Source organism: Prionailurus viverrinus, chromosome F1, assembly GCF_022837055.1.
Source record: "Prionailurus viverrinus isolate Anna chromosome F1, UM_Priviv_1.0, whole genome shotgun sequence".
NCBI lineage: Eukaryota > Metazoa > Chordata > Mammalia > Carnivora > Felidae > Prionailurus > Prionailurus viverrinus.
This window is the reverse complement of record NC_062577.1, coordinates 37,320,499-37,347,291: the sequence shown is the minus strand read 5'-3', so window position 1 is coordinate 37,347,291 and position 26,793 is coordinate 37,320,499. Positions and strand designations below refer to the sequence as shown.

General features: G+C 36.7%; 1 protein-coding gene and 1 long non-coding RNA gene across 9 annotated transcripts in view; one reads left to right on the top strand and one right to left on the bottom strand.

The window, feature by feature from the left end:
- Positions 1–238: 238 nt before the first annotated feature.
- The window catches only part of CAMSAP2 (calmodulin regulated spectrin associated protein family member 2), a 113,123-nt gene continuing 86,568 nt past the window's right edge, over positions 239–26,793 (bottom strand). For 3 of the 8 annotated variants that reach the window (XM_047840038.1, XM_047840042.1, XM_047840045.1), the window contains 11 exons: positions 19,004–19,100; positions 16,895–16,988; positions 13,421–13,503; positions 12,528–12,597; positions 9,946–12,148; positions 8,533–8,669; positions 7,960–8,180; positions 6,739–6,838; positions 5,851–5,966; positions 3,926–4,044; positions 239–3,176 (listed from right to left, as the gene is read on the bottom strand). In XM_047840038.1, the coding sequence (XP_047695994.1) occupies positions 2,871–3,176; positions 3,926–4,044; positions 5,851–5,966; positions 6,739–6,838; positions 7,960–8,180; positions 8,533–8,669; positions 9,946–12,148; positions 12,528–12,597; positions 13,421–13,503; positions 16,895–16,988; positions 19,004–19,100 (3,546 nt within the window). In that variant the 3' untranslated portion in view covers positions 239–2,870. The remainder of the gene's footprint in view (positions 3,177–3,925; positions 4,045–5,850; positions 5,967–6,738; positions 6,839–7,959; positions 8,181–8,532; positions 8,670–9,945; positions 12,149–12,527; positions 12,598–13,420; positions 13,504–16,894; positions 16,989–19,003; positions 19,101–26,793) is intronic. The other 5 variants (XM_047840039.1, XM_047840043.1, XM_047840041.1 and 2 more) reach the window with 3 other exon arrangements.
- Positions 10,318–26,651, top strand: LOC125155149 (uncharacterized). The gene is made up of 3 exons (XR_007148062.1): positions 10,318–10,451; positions 18,994–19,112; positions 26,338–26,651. It is a non-coding gene; the product is annotated as an uncharacterized LOC125155149 (long non-coding RNA).

Sequence of the window (26,793 nt, the reverse complement as noted above, 5' to 3'; positions counted from 1 at the left end):
TGGACAGAATTAACGTAAGATGAACAGAAGCATTTATACACCACTAGCACAGAAAGTTATAGACTTTTTAACACTGCCTAAGTCAGTATTCAGATAATGCCTAATATCATTAAAAGTTGCCTCTTCAAACTGTTACATTTAAACATAGGTTAAGAGATAAACCATACGATGAGTTCACCCAAGTTCAAACATTAGGGGAAAAAAAACACAGTTTATTCAGGAAACAGAAAAGGAGTCATTTGGTGCCATGCTTTTTATTCAAATGAAAGGGGAAAAACTACACTGTACCAGGAAATAGCAAATAGGACAGTATCTTACAGCACAGCATCTTAAAAAAACCTGTAAGCAATGCTCTAGAGTGGACAGGTAAGCACACCATACGCCGTACATTGCCCAACAGTGTCCATGAAACCATAATTAAAAAGCTGAATTTGGCTTTAAACAGCCAAATAAAAACTGTAACAGTCATTCTAAAACAAAACTGAAAAGTCAAGAGGAATGAAAAGCTTTCCAAAGCTGTGTCAAATAGCAGAATTTGACAGGCTGCACTGGAAACCATGACAAGTGTTTGGCAAAACCTAACTGAATAATCGTCATAGTAATTTGACCTCTAATGATGAAAGCACCAGTGTGTTTCAACAAGGTTGATGGAAATCTCCAGACTTTATGAAATGGCATAATTTTCCTTTGTATAGTTTTTAAAACATAATTTTTTTAAAAAGCTGCACCATAATAAAAAAAAATCTGCAGACTTAAAGAAATATATCCATATTCCTTCTGTATTAATAAAGTAAAATATTATACTGAGAGCAATGAACTTTTGTAGCAATGTTCACATTCTACCTTTAGACATTATGGACATTCATTGCTGAACACACATAAATTTAAGAAAGGGTGATCCTACTTAGTTTTAAACAGTCCCTCCACTGTCTTGCATCCAATTTTTTAAAATTTAATGGCCAGGTAATATCACAAAGAAGATGGATTTGATAAGGGAAATCTGATTGAAAAGAACAAATTTAGTAATGTAAAGTGCTTATTCTCCTTTTGACTATTATTTACCATATTTTGATTAGATTTACTATTTTTTAAACTAGTCTTAATCTAAACATGTATCTGACAATCATTTCCTTCTGTGATAGAAACTGTTGTCTGAAAGGTAAAATGTGCAATTCCCCATTCTTAATATTCATATATTATATACACAATATGTATACACTTAAAATATAAGAGTTACATATCCTGGTCTCTTACATGCAAACAGTAGATCACAAATAGTTTTGAGCTACACATATATCTTGCACAGGTATTGGAAAAAAATCTGAAATTTTCTTTACAGTTTTAACAAATATACATAAATATAAGAACATAAATTACAGTAAAATATTGACAGCGTTTGAGAAAATGTTGATAACCCAGATGCACTGATGCCTAAAGGCCTTATAATAATAGAAAAGTACAGTTCAGGGACATCTCATTCCTATTCTCTCTTAAAATAAGTAAATACATCATATGAGATATTAGTTATTTCTCTAAACACCTCGATTAGAGAAATGTATATATTTTAGTCTCTACTTCCCACAAAAGAAAACAAACCCCGCATCTCATTTATGATACAATACTGTCTCTCCCCTCTACGTTTACACAGTTATCACAACACTGAAACATAACAGGGTCACATGATCATTCAAGTCTTTTCCTGAGAATGAAGTTTTTCCCCAACTAACCCTCTGATATACATTGTTAAAGGAACAAAGATCATGAAGAGAAGATTTCAAGTGTGTACTTTAGGCTGTTCCACTTGAAGAGAATAAAAAAAGAAAAACTCAATATAAGTAAAATAATGTGAAGCTATTTTAAAATTAAAATGTAGCCCTTTGTACATGTTTAAAAATCCTAAATATAATTTTTATGTCAGTTATAAATATAAGGGAAAGACCTCTCGAGAACTTGTGACAGAGGCCCTCCATCTTCAGATTGAAAGACTACTCTCAAAGTGTCATTTCTGCCAGCTTATAAAGTGACTTACTTTAAAAGAGATAGAAAGCCTTTTTTGTTAAAAGAACGATCTAAATTATTCTGAGTTGGCCAGAAGTGGTGTAAAAACAGCACTGATTTAATCAGCAATTTCTTATACACATTCTTGGTTAAGCTCATGTGGTTTAAAGCGAACCTACTAGCAGCTCTTGACAAAACCTCCTCTTATTTAACAGAGAAATGTTAATACTTGAGTGAATAATAAATACAGAATTGTAAATACTTAGAATAATTTTTGCAAATGCTCTAACACCATTAAAACATGAGGGTTACTGTGAAACTAAACACTAGTGTTTCTCTTAGCATTGTAAGAAAGGTGCAAGTTACCTCTGAAGGCGCATTTCCTACGCTCATGGTCTCCACATGAAACAAAATACAAAGGTGTCTTAGAATAAACCTCCAGGAGAGAAAAAAAAAGCAAAATCAACTATCTGAAGACAAGCATGTACATTAAAAGGTTAAAAAAAAAAAAGGAACAAATAAAACATACAGTTTGTAATCTTAGCCACATCTCAACCCTAAGTCCAACTAGTGTCCGTGAGAATTCAGTGCTTCAGTGTGTCTAATATCAAGCAGGTAAACCCGATGACACAAATCTCCATTTGTGACTCAAAACGTGTCCTTCATCACCTGGACTTGGACTTACCACCTACGTCAGCACCTTCTGCGCTCCAAAATACTGTGGTTTACATTCCAGTTGTTCATGACAACAGAGCTTAGTGTTCAGTTTCAATTAATAAAAGTCTTGTTGGCAATTAGAAAGATTCTCTATAGGCAGGAAAGATGAAGTGCAAATTTACCGTAAATGTTCTGAAGCAGATATTTCCCAAGTCCTATGCTTTAGTGGGTAGGAGTTTTTTGGGTGTTACTGGTCTCTTGGTCTGCCATAGATGACTATGAATGGTAATGGCATCGACACTGGCAGATAAAGTTTTAGCAGGTATGTGGCTAAACTGTTTCCTGTCAGAATTATATTTGTAAAGTCCCTCAATCATTTTTTTAGTGATGGATTTAGGGCCTATCCCAGTCAGTTTATTAATTTCTTCAGTTTCTGGGCAGTAAGTATACAAAGACCTGAATTGGCAGCCTGAATCCCGGAACAAGATTAGAAAGTTGTTGGCATCTGACTTCTCCATTTCCTTTAGAATGAAACAAAACAAAACAACAATAAAAACTCTTAAACATTTTGCTGTATAAAATTTATATAACTAATTCTGAATAGGCAAGATAAAATATATATTATAAGAGCAAACTACATTCTAATTAAAAATGTATGTGAACACATTACTATTGAGGTTCGGTTGGCTTTCTGTGAATATTATCATGTAGGAAACTTTTTGTTTGTTTGTTTATTTTGAGGCAGAGCAAGCGAGAATCCTGAGCAGGCTCTGCACTGTCTGTGCGGAGTCTGATGCGGGGCTTGAACTTATGACCCATGAGCTCGTGACCTGAGCTGATATCAAGAGTCAGATGCTTAACCGACAGCCACCCAGGTACCCCTGGTGTAGAAATAGCTGCCAAATCTTGATCTTAGTCAAACAAGCATTAACAAACCAGGCACTGATGATCTCCTTTGCAATACAGCCTCATTTTAAAAAAGGAAAATTATGTTATTTACACTTACAAAACATGAATGAGTGACTGGACAAAAAAAAGAATTTATAATTTTACATTATCATCCAAGTCCATCCCAATCTTAATGAAGCCTGCAGTCTTCTAGAAAAGTGAACTAATTCAATCTAAAATTAAAACGTAGTTACAGATCTTTTATATGCTGTAGAAATCCCAGCAGGGGATGAAGAGCATTTTCTCTTGGATTGATAGGAAAGATTCTTAATTACAATTTTACAGTTGTTGCCAAATTTAATTTTTATGCAAACATGCTTACCTCCAGTATTTTTTTCTTCTGACCTTCATTTACTTTTCCAGCCAAACAGCAATGAGCTAAAGCATTTTGTATTATGTGCTTATTGGATTTTGCACTGGGTTCTTTGTAGAGCTTTGGTCCTGTAGTAAGAATTTAGAAGCAAAATAAAAATACCATACCTAAGTGAGAAATACTACGATGTTTAAATGATATAATTGTTTCTATACTGAGGAAACACTATAACAAGAAGTCAAATTCTGTGTTTGAAGGCCTCTCCTGACCGGCTGTATACTCCATTAGAAAAGTCTTATCCACACAGGGATGTATCTTGAGGATATTCCCAAAGCTGCTCTGGGAGAGTAGTGCTGCAAATTAGACATCGCTAGGATTGTCACACTGTCTGCGTCACCTTTCTCAGATCTGATAAGGTTACTGGTGAACTTCAAGCAGAATGGATCCATGAACAAATATACCTTTTAAAAAGACAAGAAAAAGCTACATCTTTTTCTTCTTCTACATATATTAGTTTTTTAAGCATTTGCTTTCTTTAACCAATGATACTCCTTGGTCTGGAAAGCACAGAAGCACTTTTTGCCATTTTCCTGGAACATTCCTACTATGAAGGGAACTTTCTACTATGAAGTCTCCTCGCTTCATACTAACTAAACTCTATCCTGGAAGGCAGGGACTGTGCCTTACGCTCAGTAGTGAGCTGAGAAACCAGTTTTTTGGGGGGGGGGAAATTAGCATTTACCTATTTCTGGGATATAAATTACTCCTACCATGGCTAATATCAAGCTGCCAATGGTTTTACAGTTTGCATAATTCCTGAAAATTTAACAGTTTAGCCCTACAGCAGGAGCTGGTCGGGCACATCGCTGCTACTCTGTAGCTCTAAGTTTGGAACAGCAAACCTGGTAAACATGATTGTTAAGTGAACCTAACATAGAAGCAGAGGGGAAAACCACAGAAATACTGTCCAATTCCAAGCATTAAAGGCCACGGGAGGAGGCTATTAAAAGCCACTGAATAGGGAGGGGGAAAGTAACAGAGTGAAGTACACATGGAAAGTTGGCAAGTTCTAGCCTCCTTAGACCTTCATGGGGCTTCCATTTCCAGTGGGTCACCAGCAGATGGAGGCACTCTCCACTGCCCCCTGCTCCACCCCTGCATGTCCTTCTGTGCCTTTAACACTTCAGATCTCAACGGCTGTTCACATTTCTTCTTGTTTTCCCTCCTGCTGCACTTTTAAAAGCATCTTACCTACATTCTGTTCTTCAACTTGCTTTTGCTTCAATAACGCCTACCCAAACAAAGGCTGGAAGAGGACCTGATAGAGATATGTGAGGCTGGATGATCTCCTGGATCCAATGCATTCTTCTTATCTTTTAGAGCCCCTTAATACTTTTTGTTTTTAGTAGGCTCTAGGCCCAACTTGGGGCTCAAACTCACAACCCCTAGTTCAAGAGTCACATGCTCTACCGACTGAGCCAGCCAGGTGCCCCACCCCCCCTTAACATGTTTTAAAGATGCACAACTCTAGATACCTGAAATCCCGATGTTAGAGAGGCCTTTGTGGATTCTAGCCTTTTCTTGGTACTTAGGACCTATGTATTGCTGAATAGAACCTCTCTCAAACTTCTTCAGACCCAAACCACAACACAGAAATGGCCAGCATTTTAAAGAAGTAGACGGATGAGGTGTAAATGTTATTGCTAATTTTGTTTAGAAATTGATCTCAATTCATCTGGGACAAGTCACTACCTCCCTAAGTGCAACTGTATCATTGAAACTGAACTCCCTGTAAGGGACCATCTGCACTCAGTGTTCTTGATCATACTTTCCCATGTCTAGACCAAGAGATGAGCCCATGAAACGGTAGTATAGCCTGTATTTATTCTCATGACTGTGTTAAAATGTCTCTCTAAAAATGGATAGACACTAACCCGTGTATTCTGTTCCAGAAGCCACTGAAGAAGTTGTTGATGCATTTTCCCAGTCCTTTTCCCCATTTCGACTGCCACAACGACTTGGAGACAAGAAGCCTTCTACAGACTCGGATCTAAATGGTAAATAAAATATTTTTTATGTCTCAAACAAAAGAAGAACATTTGGGGGCCAGAAGGGTATATATGACAGTGCCAACCCAAATCACCCTGGAAGCTTACAAGTCAAAAGATGCTGTAACTGTCTTACTCATAGCTATACATCCAAGTGTCTGGACACAGCAGGCACTCCATAAGTCCTTGCTGACGGAAAGGATGAGTGTTTTCCATATGAAAATTGGCAGTTACTGGCTTAGGATGGTAATGCAAAGATTAAAACTCAACGGTGATGCCTGTCACTACAAACACTCTCTTTATATATGGGTATTATAGTATAACGTAGTAAGATATGACCTTTAGTTTCTAATCTATATCTGACAGAGACAGTAATACGAAAGAGATCTTTCCTAAGTCAGGCAACCTACTTCGGAAATATTCTAAGGGGAAAAAACTATATTGCATGGGAAATAAACTAGAGAGGCTGGCACTGACATAAAACATGTACTATTTCTGCACACTGATTTTATCACAACCATATCAGCAATTACTGTCAATGTTTTACAGTTTATAAAAAGTACCTTATCAATGTCAGGAACTAAAATTCTAAAAGATAAAAAACAGTCAAATATGAATAGACCTCTTTATATGTAAATTTCTTTTAACGGAAACACAAATAGTCCCAGTCGGCAAAACTATAAAAATTTGTGCTATGATTCATTCATTATAAAATATAACATAACTGTGGGGAACATATTCTTTCTATGAAAAATGTTCACATTATGGATTTACCTTGGTGTCCTCTTGCCTGAATGCACACTCTCGTTATCACCTGTGTTCAGTGATGCCAAAGAAAGGCTAGAGACTGAAAAAACACGATAAATTCGTGATCCTGAATAAAAACAAAATTAGAAATTTAAAAGGAGCAGCTAGAAAAGAGTCTGTTCATTAGAGAACACCAGCATATGAAAATTGAGCTTCTATAGTTTTTTTTTCTTTTAATCTAAACACATAATATGCTTGCATGCATATATACACAATTTATATTAAATTAGCACACACACAATTAAAATTAGCAATGAACTGGGGCGCCTGGGTAGCTCAGTCAGTTAAGCATCTGACTCTTGATTTCAGCTCAGGTCGTGATCTCACGGTTTGTGAGATGGAGCCCTGCCTTGGGCTCTGAGCTGACCATGTGGAGCCTGCCTGGGATTCTCTCTCTGCCCAACCCTCCTGCTTATGTGCACATGCACTCTCTCTCAAAATAAATAAATAAACATTAAAAAATAAAATTAGCAATAAATAAAATTAGCTTTTAAGAAATAACAGTAAAACTAACTGTTATTAGGATTTATTCCACAAGGAAAGTGGTAATGTACATTGATACTTTAATCATAAGAAAAAAGTTAACAAAAGAGGTCTCTTTAAACAGTCAATGTTATGTTATTTTCCCTCAGTTTTAGAATCACTATGGGAATACTCTAAAATTCTCCACAGTGTTTAGTTTTAATGCAAATTTTTTTAAATGTCTATGCATGTTAAATTTTAAGAAAAGACATATTCTCTAAGTTCCAAAAATTATAGATTTGGACGTTTGACCATTTCTGTCTTAAAGGAGGGACTCATGAACTCTTGTTTTTATATTCCTTATTATACCAGTGTGTTTCTACACATTTCCATGCACACAATGTTTATCCTTAAATGTACGAGTATAGAGAGGGTAGTTAATAATTCAGAGAGATTATATCTGAGGGCAGAGTTCCCTACTAGGTTAGTATTTAAATTGCATGTTTCAGCATTCACATGTGTTCTATTGAATATATGCATGCACACATAACACATCAAGTCATTAATGTGCTCATTTGCTTTGCTCATTTTGGTTTTCCAAATAAGGAGCATGCATCATCTCAAATAACGGATCCAATTTAGCATACCAAGGCACAGTTGAGTTAGTATGACAGAGCAGGCTGGTGTTTTTTTTATGAACAGACTCTTCATGGTAAGCTGTGTTACCTGGAGGACCTTTTATTGGTGTTTTGGGAGATTCGATATGGTCTCTGTGAATAGATTTGGGACGCTGTTTTTTTTGTTTTGCTATTTGAGGACGGGGTTTAATTACTGTATCCATGTCTTCCATCAGCTTCAGTTGTTTTCGCCTCATATATTCTTGTCTGATAAATTCCCTGCGTGCTCTCTCGTCTTCCTTCTTCTGGCGCTCTTCCTCAGTTTTACGCCTAAGAAACCAAATGGTTAAATTTCTTATTCTGCATACTAAAGAAACCAGACACTGGAGAGTATGTGGTGTGAGAAGGGAGAATTATTATATTTCAGCACCTTGGGAAAAAATGGTTTGGTTAAAATATGCTTGAGATAATTTAGAATGTTAAAATATACATAAACCTACCATTAGTAAATGACTGCTTTAAAAAAATATGTGTGTGTAAAAACCAGTGAAGTTATCTAAAACCAACGTTTCTGGAGAACTTTACTTTGAAATGCCTCAAACTGAGGATAAAAATGTACAAGCAACCAATACTCTGGGAAAAGAAAGCACCAGAAATCAGCATTAATTCAGTTGTCTATTACCTTGTCTCTTCTTTCTTATGCTCCATTTCCGCTTCCAGCTGCTGCTTCCGAAGCTGAGTCTCCTTCTCCCTCCGTAGTCGCTTCTCCAACAAAGCTGCCCGTTTCATTGCCATATCATTTTCTGCTTTTTGATCATCCTAAGTAGGAATTCGTTGAAAAACATGAAATGTTGTAGGCACCTGTATTCTTATTTTCAATTGTGGTCACATTTACAACTGAAAATATGAACTAACTATCCTATTCCAACCCCACCGTACATGGACACATTGCAGAAATTATGGAGGAAGAAATGAATTAAACTTACTTAATTACATGTTTTCAAAACCTATTAAGTTCACAAAGAACAACCATAAAAAGGAAATAAAGACAAGATTTTTTTGGACCCTAATAAATAACTTAAAAGTAGGGAGTTTCCCCTCAGTTTTTAAAATTGCATTAAAATTGGGGCGCCTGGCTGGCTCAGTCAGAAGGGCATGTGACTCTTGATCTCAGGGTAGTGAGTTTGAGCAGTCCCACGTTGGGCGTGATTACTTAAAAATCTTTTAAAAAAAAACTGCATTAAAATTTTGCTTAAAATATATACTCAACAAAGAAAACTCAAGTAAAAGCACCAAAAAATTACCTACACAGTTCTATCACATAAATGATGGAATGGAAATGAAGGTGTAGATGTGTTTGCCTGTTGGACACTAAAGCATTTCCTCCCCTCTGTGTTCCTTTCTCTGCAAGGAACAGAGGTAACAAGGGTCTCCAAAAGTAGTAAACTGTATCCAATCATGTCTATAGTCGTATTCTACTAAAAAAGTCATTTTACATGGTTAAGAGACAAAATATGACTCATGTTCAAATTTCTAAACATTAAAGGAGGCAAAAAGGGCAATCACCCTGAGATCAACTTTAAAATAAGTTACAAATTTCCAATATTAAATAACCAAAAGTAGAATTAGCAGTTGTAATCACTTCAATATTCTTGGGTTCTTATTCCAGTAGGACTTGCTGTTTCAATTTAAAATCTTTTTTTTTTTTTTTTAGATTTTTAAGAAACAAACATAAGGAAAGATGTTGAAAATTAAGAAAAAAACAAAACCTAAAATACGCTTACATACAATGCCAACTTATGTGCTTTTCACAAACTGGCAATCTTTGAAGAAATCCAAATAGCTGAACTTTTTTTAAAAGGCTTTTGTGAAAGTGAGCAAGAGAGGCAGTGGAGCAAGAACAGTGTATCTACACACGTCTGGTGGCTGTGGTGAAAGGAGGCCTGTTCGCTGTGCTTTAATGTTACTATGGTCCACCAAGGGGAGCACCAAAGTGTATTTCAGGGTTAATGGCAGCTTATAACAAAAGGGGCTACAACGAGAAAAGCTACACCCATCTAATGATAATGCCTAAAACTGGGAAGATTAGTATTACCTTAAAAAAGAACCCACAGCATACTTTCTGGTCATCATCAAATTGTTCCTTATCACTTTCTCCATCATATTTTTCAACGGATACATCAGTCTTTTCAGGAGGTTTCAGATCTGAGAGGGAAACTTCAATCAGATTAACATTTTTCGGAGCAGCAGGTGGGAAAACAGGTTTAGGAGGAGGCTCTGAGGGTTGGTTCAGCTGGTCCTCATTTGGTGTCAGACGTACTGTCTCTGTGATAGGCTGCGACAGGACTTCAGAAACTGTGGACTCAAGAGGCTTGATCTCCTTTTCTTCTGGGTTATGTACATGCTCTCCCAAAGTCCCTCTGGGTTCCAATTCCTCCTTTTTAACTTCTTCCTTAGGTTTGGATTCCTTTAACTGAGGTTCTCCATCATCCCCAAAACACACAAACGACCTAGTCTGAATAGGAACTTGACTTGGTGAAAACCTCCGTAACCGAGGAAGACTATCCACAGACCGAGGGGGCGTCAGTGTTCGATTCAAAGGTGTTATTTTTAATTCATTTGGCCTAGGAGTCCTTTGATTCTTAACAGAAAAAGATGTGCTCTTCCTGTTGGAAGACTGTGGAGATGGGTGAGTAGGACGGGGGGAGTCTGACGAAAAGGGTGCGATGGTTGACGACAGGCCCGCCTGCCTGGAGGGTTTAAAATCTCGAATCTGTTTTTGTGGAGAGGGTTGAGGAGGTGAAATCACCCAGGACTGTTGCTCCCTCATCTGCATTAACATCTCCTGCTGAAGGGACAAGCGCTGCATTTCTTGTTGTAGGAAATGCAGAGATGAATTTAACTTTTCAATGGACTTTGTATATTCTAAGATCTCGCCTTCGTTTAAAGTTTCCTCTGAGGGGCTTGCCAGGTTCCACTGCTTCTCTGGATCAACGGGTGTGGTTGGAGACTTTAGCCATTTGGCTTGAGGATTCTCCATGCTTTCTTTGATATCTGCCAGAGACTTACTCCTCTGTCCATTAGCCTTTTGCAAATCCTTTTCTTTTGCTCGATCAGTATATACTTTCTCATCTTCTGCACCGGCTGCTTCCTCTCGAAGAGGGGAAATCCCTTCCCCTTTCTTTTTCACAACAGTAAGAAATGCTGTCCTTCCCATTTTCTGCCTCTGTTTAGTAAAAGCGGCTTCCATTTTCTTCTTCTGGGCTTCTATAGCACGTCTCTTTTCTTCAAGTTTCATCCTGAGATGCACCATTTCAGAGGCCAACAGCTGAGTAGTGTCCCGTCCTTGTGGAAGGCCTGTTTCTTCTGGAATTTGTCCCCAAGCAACCACGTGAGGGATATTAAGTTCAGAGCCCTCTGGTGTAGTTTTCTGAGAACTGCTTCCGCTGCTTTTCCCATCAGTATGGTTCAGTTTCCTGAATTTCTGTTCTGCAAAGCTGGTCATTTTAACTCCAGAACTAGAAGAAGCACTGCTACCTGGCTGAGACTTGGTACTTACAGTACTTGGACAAGGACTCAAAGCTTCTCTGGGATTGCAGGTTCGAATATCATAATCCTGAAGAAATTTAGAGGCATCGTCCATGTCAGAGTCTAAGCTTACAGTATAATCTCTCAAAGAAGAATCTTCATCCATAGTTTCAGGGATGTCTTCAGAAGGAACATGAATTCCAGTGTCTACTTCAGTATTGTCAGTTATGGGACTCAAGGCACCTTTTGTATCAGTTATGTTATCAGGACTAGACTGATTTAGCTTGATGTTTGAATTTAGGATACTCATTTCCTGGTTATGAAGAAAGAAGCCATTGGCAATCTGATCTGGCTGAGATGTATGGGGAGATTTTTCAGTATCATGAATTATTTGTAATGCTTCTTCAATGCTTGGTGTCTCAATCTGATTGCCAAACTCATCCAGAAGTACTCTGTTTTGTAAAGCTCCATTTGGAAGCTTATAATGAATATTCTCATTAGAATTTAGTTCATTTGTATTAAGGGGCATGTAAGATTTGAGGTCACTGTGACAGTCTGTATTAAGTTCTTCTTCAATGCTTTCTGCTTCCTCTTCTCCATTTACTGGCTTGAAGGACAAATTTTTCCTAATATTTTTAGATACACGATTATTGTTCAGAGTAAGTCCTTCATTACTAATAGAACGAGTGATTCCTCGGTTTGGAGTGGATCTGTGTACAGTATTTTCTTTATCAAAAGAAATATCAAACGAAACTCCATGCACTGATGATCTAAAAAAAACATTGAAAGAGAAAATCCTTAAACACTCCCAGAAATGATTTGGTAATCCTTTAATAATTATTTGAAGTGATACTTCCTTTCTTTTCCCATTTCTCATAATCCTATTGTCCTCAAGGTAAGCATAGGGCTACCAGGCGACCTTTAACAAATTTAGCCCCATTTGCCTGTATTGCCCTTTTCAAAATTAGGTACTAATTAAAAGTCTACTGCAACTTGGCTATCAACAGAATTAGCATTTCTTTCTCTCTTTTTTTAATTACTGAAGTATAGTTGACAATGTTACATTAGTTGCAGGTATACAATATAGCAATTCAAAAAACTGCACTTGTTGATAATGTGAATATACTAAAAATAATTCCCTCTGTTTACCTTTTCTCTTTGGGCCACGTCCCTATGAAACCATCAACATAGGACATAGATGAAGACCTTCTAATTCCTCCTTCAAATGCAAAAAAGAAAAAGTCATTGAAAGTATGTAAAAAATTTTAACTTACAGCAACTTAACAGATTTCAAATATTTGCAGATTAATAGCACTAAAAAGTAAGTAGTTATATATGGAGAAGCAGATATCATTTTATTAAGAAAAGCAAGTACATCCAAGGGATACAGGTGTGCTGTTTTGAAGGGACACATGCACCCCCATGTTTATAACAGCACTATCAACAATACCCCAAGTATGGAAAGAGCCCAAATGTCCATCGATGGATAAAGAAAATGTGGTACGTGTGTGTACACACACACACACACATATATACACAATGGAGTATTACTTGGCAATCAAAAAGAATGAAATCTTGCCATTTGCAACTACGTGGATGGAACTGGATGGTATTATGCTAAGTGAAATTAGTCAGAGAAAGACAAATATCATATGACTTCACTCATATGAGGACTTTAAGAGACAAAACAGATGAACATAAGGAAAGGGAAACAAAAATAATATAAAAACAGGGAGGGGAACAAAGCATAAGAGACTCGTAAATATGGAGAACAAACTGAGGGTTACTGGAGGGGGTGTGGGAGGGGGGATGGGCTAAATGGGTAAGGGGCACTAAGGAATATACTCCTGAAATCATTGTTACAGTATATGCTAAGTAATTTGGATGTAAATTAAAAAAAATTAAAAAAAGAAAGTACAGAGAAACAGATCAACCTATTTGTGAGTATGTAACACTTCAAAAAAAAAAAAAGACTGGATATTTTTATTTACATTTATTCTCAATCATTTCCCAGTTAACCAAGGCTTTTTCAAAAATATTACCTGAGGCTGAAGAATGAGCTTGGGGGTGTGAATGTCTAGAAGGCAAATGATGATGAGAGTGTGTAAATGCAGCTCCTTCCCCACTGCAATGTAAAATAAATTAAAAATGTTTTAACATGTTTTAGTTCTTTTATATAAACTTTGCATAAAATGGCTGAAATTAGAAACATTATCACCTCTGATTCTTTATCCTAAATAAAAAAAATTAAGAAAACAATATATTGTTTAAACCAAAGTAGCAGTGCATATATGTATCTATATTTTATGTCTTTTAGTCAAAGAACCTGAAATATTTTCATACACACCTCAGTGTCCTTGTGAGGTGAAATATGGCATATTATTTTCATTTTACAAATAGAAAAACCAAGAAATGAAGAAGTTAAATGAAAGTCATCCATCAGTTTGAAATATCTTGGTCAAATTTAAATCTCTTGAAAATACAAGTGTAATAAAAACCCTTGCAAAAGATCCTGGAAGCCTCCCTGCTCACATACCTCTGTCTGTACATCTCTAACAATTACATCAAAATCAATATCGCGAGCTGCACCTTGAAGACTTCAATTCCTATAAAGATATGAAGCTTTCTTGTTATTTCTTCCTATTTAATTCCACCCTATTCAAACTAACGCAGGGGATTAGGTAGTCTAGTTCTCCAATTAATAATGACATTTGGCCTAAATTTTTCTCCAAGTTTCAAGTGTGTCGTAGCCTACCATGTAGTCAAGTGCACAAGTTAAGCATCCCCACCCCCAATGAGTTGAGAATAAATTGGGGGAACAGGTTGTATGTAGTGACTCTGTAGATCCCTCAAATCACATTATCTTTTGGCTATTGTAAACTAAGAAGATGCACTAGTCAACCAAAAAGTTCAAAAGTAAACAACAATGAATGCTCAATCAGTGAGCAAAAGCTCACTAAAGGCAACAACACTTGAGGAACTTGCATGCCTTTGTTCTCTCCAAAGCAGATGTTTATCTGCTTCCCTGTGCCTTTCCTCCCTGAACTGCAGACCATATTTTCTCTCAGTTTTGTCTGTGATCGTTTGTTAGGGACTATCAGGGAATACTCAATTGCCCCGTCATGTTTGTTTGTTAACCCTGCCTCTAAAATCACCCAGTTTCTACTCTCCCTTACATCTATGACGGGAGGCTAATCCTGAATATACAAGTTGGTAATTAAAATATATTCACTCTCTTCTTCTCCAAATAATGGCTAAAGCGTTTTAAATTCCTATTAATTGTTTCACTTCCACATCTGCATAGAGACTTTTGATCTGGTGTAACTGCTGAGCAACTTAGTAGCCAAGTGTGTGGAGTAGCTGCTACAAATGTCTTTTGCTTTTTCCGGCTTCCTTTGTTTTTTTTTCCCCCTCATAACTTCATTATTTAGAGGCAATCGTGTTTGTACATGTGACTGCATTATTATCAGAAAGTGTCGAAACTTGACTCCTTCCTGAAAAGCGGTTTATTTTTATTTTTTTTAGAGAGACAGTGAGCGAGCGTACAGGCAGGGGAGAGGGGCTGAGTGAGTGAGTGAGTGAATGAGAGAGAGAGAGAGAGAGAGAGAGAGAGAATCTTAAGCAACATGGGGTTCTATGCCACGACTCTGGGATCATGACCTGAGCTGAAATCAAGAGTCAAACACAACCAACTGAGCCACCAAGGTGTCCCTCCTTCCTGAAAAATTCTACAATGGGAGAACTCCAGTGAACCACATGGAGACTTTCGGAAATGAGAGGATTACTAGGATCCTAGACTGACAGCTACACAGTACCTCTTCAAGGAAAAGAATTTAGACATCCATCTGTAGGGAAAATAAGTAAGGGTAGCCACTCAGCTTATCCGAGAAACAGAAAAGAGAGTTTTCCAGAGAGTCTTAAGACATTTTCCAGGGTCAGAAATGTGAAAAGTGTCCAACTCAGATTCTTAGAAATAATAATTATGGGGTAATCGAGTCTTGAAGTGGAAAGTTTTAGAGATTTTATTTTTTTAATGTTTATTTTTATTTTTTTTTTGAGAGAGAGAGAGTAGGAAAGGGGCAGGGAGAGAGAGAGAGAGAGAGAGAGAGAGAGAAAATGAGTGAATGAATCCCAAGCAGGCTTTGGTGCCGTCAGCATGAAGCCTGACATGGGGCTCAAACTCACAAACCGTGAGATCATGACCTAAGCCGAAGTCAGATGCTCAACTGACTGAGCCACCCAGGCACTCCATAAAGATTTTAAAGATTTAATAGTACAAGAGTTAGAACCTAGAATACTGAACGCCTTCTAAATTTTCAAAGAAAGGAAATGTCACTATGTAACCAACCCAGGAAAACAATGAGGAAATTAACACTTAGAAAAATGTTTCCCATGGGAAAAAACATAGAGAAGCTCCTAGATCAGCAATATCTTAACCTCTTCCTGGAAAATCTCAGGCATAGTTACAGAATAGAAAACTTAATGGAAGTAGTAAGACAATTCATGGTAGTAAATCAGAGGGTAAGGGAAGGAAAATGCTTTCTTAATTTGTAGGAAGTACTTCACAGACATCAGCCAGTTCAGAGGTAAGAAGCCCTCACAAAGGGATGAGGGTGTTCTGAGGGTTCTGTCAAGGTCCCAGTTTCACACTCATTTACACCCACTTGAGAGAGTGTGTGAGCAGTGGGTGACAGCTCAGTACAAGCTCATATTTTTACATTAAGCCAAGAATTCATAAAGTATTTTCAATGTCTTACTCATCATTTTTAAAATGTATTTTAATGGATTTGCTTGAATTTCTAAAACACCACAAAATACATCGATTTAAAACTTTAAAAAATCAGATAAATTAGGGAGTCCAATGTCAATATAAATGTTAGGTTCTGATAAATACACATAAAAAGCTACTTATAGGATCTGCTGAAAAACATTTTTAAACAAACTAATGTCTTTACCACATGTTTGGGTCAGAAATCAGGATTATCCTGATAGTAAATTTTTACTTTGCTTTGAATTCAGTTCCTGATATTAAAAACTAAAACATTGCATATAAAGATTCAGTATTACAGTAAACATTTTATTGTGATCTTTGATTAGCTATAGTAACCAGCAAAGAAAACAAGAGAGAAAATTAATGTCAAAGATTTTAAAAAATCATTAAAAAGTTTTAAATACAAACAGAATTTTAAAATTTCCCCGAGGCCTAAAAGTTGCCTACATTTAAGCAGTTCTCAATTATAAACAAGTTCTACAGCAAAAGTATGGTTTTAAGCTGGTTATCTGAACTCAGAATGTATTCTCCCACTTTTCAGTGTGATTCATAAAAATCTATTTAAGAAACACTAATTTCTGCGTAAATTTCAATTACATTTAAGTTAAAACAGGCTATAATTCCGTAAGTTAATTAAAACTTATTTCAAAGTGCAACTGAAATTTTAAAAAGTAACAAAATTTTGTTTTTATTTCATTAGCAAGTAGAATGGAAATAGTGAAAATAAAGTCACTCTGGAATCTACCTTGAAGTGAAGTCAGAACTACACGAACCATCCACAATGTTTGTTTTGGCAGCATTCAAGACAGGAACTGAAGGCATATCGTTCATAGGTTCAGCTACAACGAAAGATAAAAGCCTCAAAATTATGTACTTAGTATGTCCCAACATTATTTCATGAATTAATCCCAATTTTTCTTTATTTAAAATTTTCTTCTTAAATAATTTTCAAAGGTAAATTTTAAAACTCTTCCTAAACTGTTCTGGCTTAAAAAAAATTCACTTGATTAAGGCTAACTGATGGGGGTAGGGCAGGGAAGAGGCCTAACATAAAATAAATACAGATATTTAAAAAATAAATCTGAATGTCTAATTTTGCTGAAGCTCTTATAGAATCTGTTACATACAGTCATTTTTGTCCCTTTATGAAATAGCTGGTATTTTGGTAATCAGGAGACAGAATTTCACTGGTCAATAATTAAACCCATTGGTAGAGTTTACATTTTTGTAAATAACTCGGGGGAAGACTCCATTTACTTTTTGCCTTTGAAACCTAATGTAATGGCTGTTGAGTATTTTGAATAGTGGGCTTCACAGATAAAAATCACAGAAAGCAGGGGTGCAGGCCTGGGTGGCTCAGTTGGTTGAGTATCTGACTTCGGTTCACTTTAATGTCATGATCTCACATTTCATGAGTTCGAGCCCCACATTGGGCTCTGCACCAACTGCCTAAAGCCTGGAGCCGGCTTTGGATTCTGTGTCTCCCTCTCTCTCTCTGACCCTCCCCTGCTTGTGCGTGCTCTCTCAAAAATAAATAAAACATTAAAAAAAAAATCACAAAAAAGCAGTGTATGTGAAAATTCTATATTAATTGTGAAAAGTTGTGGAAATATTGGTTATGATAATTACTAAAGACACCTGACTTCACTTCATGGCCTTAGGGAAGATCTCAGTTTATCTGTAGGTATTCTTTGATACAGGATGGCTTAATATTCAGAGTCTGCCTTAAGCAGCTTAGAGATGGAACAGATGAAATACTCTTTTTATTGCGTATTTCACAGAATTTTGCCTGAGATGGAAAGCTGGAAGCAAGCTCATTCCACTCACTAGAGTTACATGCCTCTCCTTTGACTACATCTTTTTTCCTTCTTCTTGATCTCCTTCTTTTAATTTTCTTAGAAGGGAGGATACAGGGAAGAAAACAAGGTAATGGCGAGAAAAATACCAAAATCTGGAGCCAAGGAAAGCAGCTAGGTAGCTGGGATGCACAGTAATCATGTTTTGTGTTTGGCAGGACACCCACTGGCAGCAGAAAGAACTGATCCCATAGTTATGCTGGAAGAAAGTTCTTTTTGTTTATTTGTTTTTTGTTTATGTATTTTTGAGAGACAGAGAGATGAGCACAAGCAGGGGGGAAGGGCAGAGAGAGAGAGAGGGAGACAGAATGTGAAGCAGGCTCTAGGCTCTGAGCTGTGAGCACAGAGCCTGACGGGGGGCTCGAATTCATGAATTGGAAGATCATGACCTGAACTGAAGTCAGACACCACCCAGGCATCCCTGGAAGAAAATTCTTTAGTGGAACTAAACTTACAATTTAGGATTCCTTTTTCCCAATAGAAATAAACCTCTGGTTTCATAATGGAAGCCAATGGAAAATCTGTTTGTTTAGAAAAATGATTTTTTTTGTTCTTTATTTCTAGGGATCTTTACGGTGACCCTCTTATTCCGTATTAGTTTCCTTATGTGCAATCAATACAGCATGATACTGTAATAATCATAAAACATACCAGGCTTTATATATAATATATATATAAATCTTTTTATGGTTTAATGGTAAATTCAAATTCTAGATTAAAGCCAAGCCATCACTTAAGTGGATTCTAGGGAACAATATTAAAAATTCAGAATCTAACGGGGAATGAAAGCTAGAGATGGGGATAAAAGATACAACAAGAAGTAGGCAAACAGCTGAAGCTAAAAGTTCCACCACACAAGGCTTCAAATTCAGAGCCGTTCTCTCCTACATCACCTGTATCTCAGAAAATTTACCTGTTTTATAACAATAATAGGATTCTCTCAAATAGAATAACCAGGTGACGTTATATAAACTTTGTTTGTTTACAGGAACACTTACTACCTCCTTGTGGACGAACAACACGAGGCTGAACAAATGATGGCTTCACAACTTCAAACCACCAGAAGAGTTCTGCCATGAACACCAAATAATTACTCTACATAAGAGAGTTAAGAAAATCAGAAAAAAAAATAAGTAAAACTTGACCAAGAAAGTAACGATAAATATAATTTTATTGTTTTACTTATTAAAACACAGGTTTAAATCTCATTCATCATTGGACTATATTTACTCTAGGTTATTAAATCTGGGACAGAGTATTAACACTTTTAGGTAAAATTTATAACAGCCATTCAAAACCTCTTTGCTGCTTTTCTCTCTACATTTCCAGGATTGCAGTCCAATTTATGTGGCAGGCATTGATACCTCTGTGTAGAACTTTTAATATGTAAGATACTCTTCATCCAAAGTCGGTAAAAAGAAAAACAGCCTTTGACAGCAAAGAGTGTCTATCATTTAAAAAAAAAAAAAAAATTAAGCTCTTTCCAGATCCCTAGAAATTTCTCCAAACCTTAATCAGCTATCTATTGGCTTGATGATGCTAAACTCAACAGTAATTCAGGTACTAAATAACAAAAAGATTCTAGATTGTTAAAATTATTAATTTTGAAATACATTATTTATATAATATATCTACCTAACTTTGAAAAGGTAATAGTAAGTTAACAAGGTCATTTGCCTCTTATGATTTATATTTGAAAACGTGAATAACCTTTAAAATAGCTTAAAATTGTAAGAAATACAAGAAAAGACTAAGAGGGTCCTCAAAAGCACATTTCTACTACAAGCTTATATTTTAAGATGTATATATCCTGAAAGCTATAAACCATGAAAAGTTATTTTAATTGTAGGCATCTGGCAAGTTTAAAATATAGCACTATACAAAATCTGTTTTTATAATACTTAAAATAGTATGCCTTTAAATTGTGGGTATTTGGCATCTTATTGTTACTACTGATTAATATTTGATGAGATCTTATTTCATATTAAATTTCAGTTTTCAAAATTATCATTGGAAATATCGGTGTTTTCCAATGCCTTGCCCTCCTCCTGTTAATTATGAATAATCCTCAGAGTTCTATATACTGTCATTTAGAGTTCATCCATTCTCTGTTTTCTCATATTTAAGCTGGTGACTTTCAAATATTTGTCCCCTACCTGACAGTTCCAGAAGGCTACTATGTGTGTAGGAAGCGAGAGAAAGAGAAGAGTCAAGGGTGACTTAGGTTTTTGTCTTCAGTAACTTATAGTTTCCCATTTAATGAAATGGGAAAGATTGGGATAAATAGGTAGTGGAAGGAATTCTGAGTTAATACTCTTAGATGTTCATTAGACATTTAAGTGGACTTGTCAGGTAGGTGGTTGAATGCAGGAGTTTGGAGTGTTATACAATATCAGGCATGATTGGTGAAGAGAATTTGGTAAGTTTCCTACTTTCAGCATTTGCTTTGAACTATAAATTCCCAGAATATTCAAACATATACAATATATACTATTTTAAGCAGTCATTAAAATTTGATATTTTTAGAAAGGAAATGAGAATGCTCATAATCCCTAAGGCTATGTGTTGGATCCCATCCCTGCTTACCTCCTCAGAAACTTTACATTCTTAATTATATTTCTTTCTCCTATATATTTATCCTTCCCCTCAACTGAATCCTTCCTACTTGGCTTTTAAACATGCTCAAATCTCCCACATGAAAAACAAAAGAAAACCTTCACTCAGTAACTCCCCATTCTCCGGTTTTTCCTTACTCCCACCTTCTTACTTTTTCACACACTTCTCTATGGTAGGCCTGTGCTAACGATCTCCTTTCATCCTTCCTGCTCCCTAATCCACTCCAGTCTGGCCTTCAGGTGCATCATTCCTCCAAGACAGCATTTGCTCAAGTCACCAATGATTTACATATGTTGCTAAATCAAACAGATTTTTCAGTCTTCATCTTACTTGACCTCTCAGCAGCATCTGATATTCCTGATGTCTCCCCTCTTTGTAAACTGCCATCCACGCCTGTCAGCTACCAAATAACTCCCATCTGTACTTACATATGCAGTGGTCTACAGAGCATTCTCTTGGATATTCCAAAGGCACCTCAAATGTCCAGAACTGAACTAGTGATCTTCCCCACAAATCTGACCTTATTCCAGTCTTATCTCACTGAATGGCATCACTATCCCAGTATGCAAGCCAGAAATCTAGGAGTCCTCCTTGATGCCTCCTTCTTTCTCCCTCCACATATCCAATTCATCACCAAAGCCTGCAAATTTTGCATATCCTAAATATTTTTGGAATCCACCTACTCCTCTCCATATTCATCATAATTACTCTGATTCAAACTGTTTCCACCTCTTGTTTAGAACACACTAGCTTTCTGACTATTAAGCCAAACAAACTTTTCAAAGTATAACACCCCTTCCTCTACTTCCACTGCTCTTGGGAAACTGGTTATGGGCTTTAAGAAGGTACTTGATTGGGTCCCTTTTTAATTTCTCCAGCTTCATCTAATACCGTATTTTCCAGGGTTCCTCAGACTATCAGACTATAAAGTCTAGAAGGACAAAGCTCATGTTCATCATTACATCTTCAGCTTTTAAAACAGTGCCTGGGGGGGCGCCTGGGGGCTCAGCTAGTTAGGCTTAGGACTCTTGATTTTGGCTCAGGTCATGATCTCATGGTTGTGAGATGGAGCCCCACATCAGGCTTCACTCTGAACATGAAGCCTGCTCGGGATTCTCTCCATGCCCTTCCCCTGATCATGTGCTCTCTCTCCCCAAAACAAAACAAAACAAAACAATAAAAACCAACCAACAAACAAAACCAGTGCCTGGTACCTAATAGATGGCCAATAAATATTTATTGAATGAATAAATATATAACAAAAGGTCACCTGGCAAAATACCAAACTGTTGACAGGCAATATCTCTGGGAATAAGAGCACCATGATTTACAGTTTTTCTTTACACTTATCTCCACAGGGTATTTTCTAAAGCCAAAGTACAAAATTATATTTAAAGTATTGGTCCTAGGTTGCACTCTACTAGTGTACAGTTAACTGAAAGCTGTCTAGATCTTTTGGAAAAACACTAAGTGTTCAACTAAATTGTCAATTGATAAGAAATTAATATTTGAAGGACTCTGGTGTTCAGTATCACTAAACATGGGAGAAATGCAAATCAAAGCCACAAGGAGATAACTACCTCACACTTGTTAGAATGGCTATCATCAAAAAGATAAGAATAATCTTATCTTGGCAAGGATGTGTTGGCAAGGATGTGGAGGAAAGGGAACCCTTATACACTGTTGGTGGGAATGTAAACTGGTACAGCCACTATGGGATGCAGTGCGGCAATTCCTCAAAAAATTAAAAATAGAACTACCATATGGGTCTAGCAATTCTACTTTTGAGTATTTATCTGAAGAAACGGAAACCAGGATCTTGAAGAGAAAATCTGTATTCCTGTGTTCATTGCAGCATTATTCACAATAGCCAAGATATATATACATATATATATATATATATATATATATATATATCCATATACATATATATGGAAACAGCCTAAATGTCTGTCAATATCAGATCAATGGGTAGAGAGAATGTGATGCATATATACAGTGGGATATTATTCAGCCATGAGAAAGAAGGAAATCCTGCCATTTGCAACAACACTGATGTACCGTGAGGGCATTATGCTAAGTAAATAAGTCAGACAAAGAAAGACAAATTCTGTATGATTTCACTTATCTGTAGAATCTAAAAAACCTGAACTCAGAAACAGAGAGTAGAGTGGTATTTACCAGGGACTGGGCGGTTGGGGAAATGGGGAAATTTTGGTCAAAGGGTAAAAACTTCCAACTCTAAGTGAATAACTGGGAATCTAATGATTATAGTTAATGATACTATATTGTATACTCAAAAGTTGCTGAAAGAGTAGATCACCACAAAAAAGAAATGGTAATTATGTTACGTGGTGGAGGTGTTAACAAATCCTCAGCGGTAATCATTTTGCACACTTTAAACTTATACAATATTGTATGTCAATTATATTCAATAAAGCTCAGGGGAAAAAATACTTTGGTATTTTTTTTGGAAGATACCATGTTTGACCACAAGATGTCAGCATAGTAAGAGACAGTTTTCCCAGTAACTAAAGCTTAGAAAAAATAATTTCTTTCTGGATTTATGATAATTAAACAGCAATAAATCTGTTACCATATTCCAGGCATGATACCAAATTAATTTCACTTAAAAGCTTTTCTTCCCTTTAGTTAAGACAGACAACTGTAGGGGCGCCTGGGTGGCTCAATCGGTTAAGCGGCCAACTTCGGCTCGGGTCATGATCTCACGGTCCGTGAGTGAGTCCGAGCCCCGTGTCGGGCTCTGTGCTGACAGCTCAGAGCCTGTAGCCTGTTTCAGATTCTGTGTCTCCCTCTCCCTGACCCTCTCCCGTTCATGCTCTGTCTCTCTCTGTCTCAAAAATAAAATAAACGTTAAAAAAAAATTTTTTAAAAAAGACAGACAACTGTATATTAACATTCTTAAACAATGTAAACAATGCTAAAAAATTAAGATACAAAAAACACAGAATTTAAATTATGCTTTAACTACTCTCCCCTAAATTCTAATCACACTCAGAAGAAATCACTGTTAACAGTTTTGTGTTTATCTTTCTAATTGACCTTTTTCCATGCATTGATTTGCATACAAATACAAAAAAAATTGTTTTTAATATATAAATTACATCATACTATGTTTGGTACTTTAATAACATCTTGGAGGGCTTTCTGAATCAATAAAAAATACCTACACCTCCTTCCTTTCAACCAGCTCGGCTATATGACAAAATATTTTAATTATGTCCTTCCTAAGATGAATTGTTTCTAACTATTCACCATAAACAATCCTCATACATGACTTCTGTGCATTTCAAATTTGATTAGACAATGGCACACTGGTGTCTAAAAGGACCATACCAGTTTATACATCCACCAAGAGGGGAAGAGAGTGCTCACTACTCCCTTTATTCTCATAAACACTTGTTATTAAAGTTAACCAAGTAACAAGGTGCCCAGTATCATAGACCAAGCAATCCCTTAAAGGTTTGAAGTCTTCAAATATTCAATGGAAGTCAAAGGTGTGATTCTAATAATTTACCAAAGAATACGGAAAGTGACCAAAGCCTTCTCTGCGGTTACTTTTTTTTTTTTTTTAAGCCCCTTTATTTTACCCATCCTTCCACCTACCTTCCCTCTGGCAACCACTAGTTTTTTCTCTGTATCTAAGAGTCTGGGGGTTTTTTGTCTCTTTTTTTCTTTGTTCATTTGTTTCGTTTCTTAACTTCCACATATGAGTGAGGCCATACGGTACTTGTCTTTCTCTTTTTTATTTCATTTAGCACTATACCCTCTGGGTCTATCCATGTTGTTGCAAATGGCAAGATCTCATTAATTTTTATGGCTGAGTAACGTGTGTGTGTGTGTGTGTGTGTGTGTGTGTGTGTGTTTGTGTGTGTGTGTGTGTACACACCTCATCTTTATCCAGTCATCTATCGACAGACATTTGGGCCGCTTCCAAATCTTGGCTATTGTAAATAATGCTGCAATAAATATAAGGTGCATATTTCTTTTTGGATTAGGGTTTTCATTTTCTTTTTTAACAATTTTTTTTAAGACAGAGAGAGACAGAGCGTGAGTGGGGATGGGGCAGAGAGGGAGGGAGACACAGAATCCGAAGCAGGCTCCAGGCTCTGAGCTGTCAGCACAGAGCCCGACACGGGGCTCGAACTCACGAACTGTGAGATCATGACCTGGGCTGAAGTTGGACGCTCAACCGACTGAGCCACCCAGGTGCCCCTTAACAATTTTTTTTTAATGTTTATTTTCGAGAGACACAGAGAGACAGAACATGAGCTGGGGAGGGGCAGAGAGAGGGGGAGACACAGAATCCGAAGCAGACTCCAGGCTCTGGGCTGTCAGCACAGAGCCTGATGTGGGGCTCAAACCCATGAACCGTGAGATAATGACCTGAGCCGAAGTCGGATGCTCAACCGACTGAGCCATCCAGGCGCCCCAGAGTGTTTTCATTTTCTTTGGGTAAATACCCAGTAGTGGAATTACGGAATCGTATGGTAGATTTATTGTTTGAGGAACCTCTATACTGTTTTCCACTGTGGCTGCAATTTGCATTCCCACCGACAGTGCACAAGGGTTCCATTTCCTCCACATTCTCTCCAACACTTATTTCTTGTCTTTTTGATTCTAGCCAGGTGTATCTGTCAGTTATATATTTTAAATATGCCTGATGTAAGAAAATGTCTTTATATCTGGATCATGCCCAAGTTGATTTAAACATCAGGGCTACATGTTATTTGTTGGCAGTCCAAGGTAAACAACTTAAACAAATGTTCTTGATCTTATGTCACCATGTATTTAATGAGATGATTTCTTTTCTTTGTGATTACAGGGGTAGTATTTAAATTTTTTAACAGACAAGTTTAAGAAAAGGCATTAACAAAATATATATGGAAACAGTTATTCCCCAACTTCCATTTTGATCAAAATAAATTAACGTTTCTATTCTGATGCATCAGATAGTGGGGAGTGGGCACTATTTTTGGTCAATAGAAATAGTGGCTTATTTTGGAAATGCCTTTACCATTGGCTCTATCTTCTACCTGTGGTGATCCAGAAATGAGTGAAAGAAAAAATAGGTATCGGAGAATAAGAATTTAAATAACCCCAAGGCACTAATCTTATGGTAAGAGGGGTCCATTAGCAGTTTCTGTTAAGGCTGACACTGTGATTGGAATGATAAAAAAGCTGTTCCTCTCAGCCAGACTTAAAAAAATCTATTATCAGATGATTTATTCCTAAAATCCTGAAACAGAAGTGGTCAATTTAGGTCTATAAAAGACATAAAAGAACCTTGTAGCTATGGGCTGCTGGGAATAATGAGGTATTGTGCCACATCATGAAATTCTGGGACAAGTGGCTGCTTTTTAACTCACTCAGGAAATTCTGGGACAAGTGGCTGCTTTTTAACTCACTCAGAAGCAGTTATGCCTGACACACATCTCTCTTCACTACTACAAAGCAAGTTCCACTGGAACAGGGATCTTTGTTTTGTCCACTTAATTATCCCAAGCACCCAGACTACTACTAGGTGCTCACTAAATAGTTCTTGAAAGAATGGCCGTAAGCAGTGGCCTAAGACTCACAGGCAGTGTGTGTATGATATTCTGAAGCAAAGCACACACTCATGAAATTGAAGTCCTTTTTAAAAGGTTCATTTCCAGACTATTTTCACATTTCCTTCCCTTCTTTCTTTCCCTAGGTTTTGTCTCAAGTCCTGGGACCTGAACGATTCCTTCTTCTGGACATATTCCATGGTCCTGTTGAGCGGTGAAAGTGACCAGAACCTCCTTTATGCTCCTTCCTTTATGCTGTACTGGCATCTACCTAAGACTCAGAAACATGTAGTGGCTTATCCTCCATTGTGCTAACATTAGGGCAATAGATCAATTTTGTACTATAACTTTAAGTTTAGCTTTATATTGTAAAAGAAACCTATAGCTAACAGTGTATTTAAACACACACACACACACACACACACAAACACACACACACACACACACACACACACAGACATAAAATAAACAGAAAAATAAAACTTTTTTCAAAAGCTCTTTTGACTAATATTACAGTTAATTTCTAACCTATGCCATTTATATATCTAGTTATATTTTTTTCCAAAAACTTAAAGCAAAACACCCAAAAAACCCAAGAACAA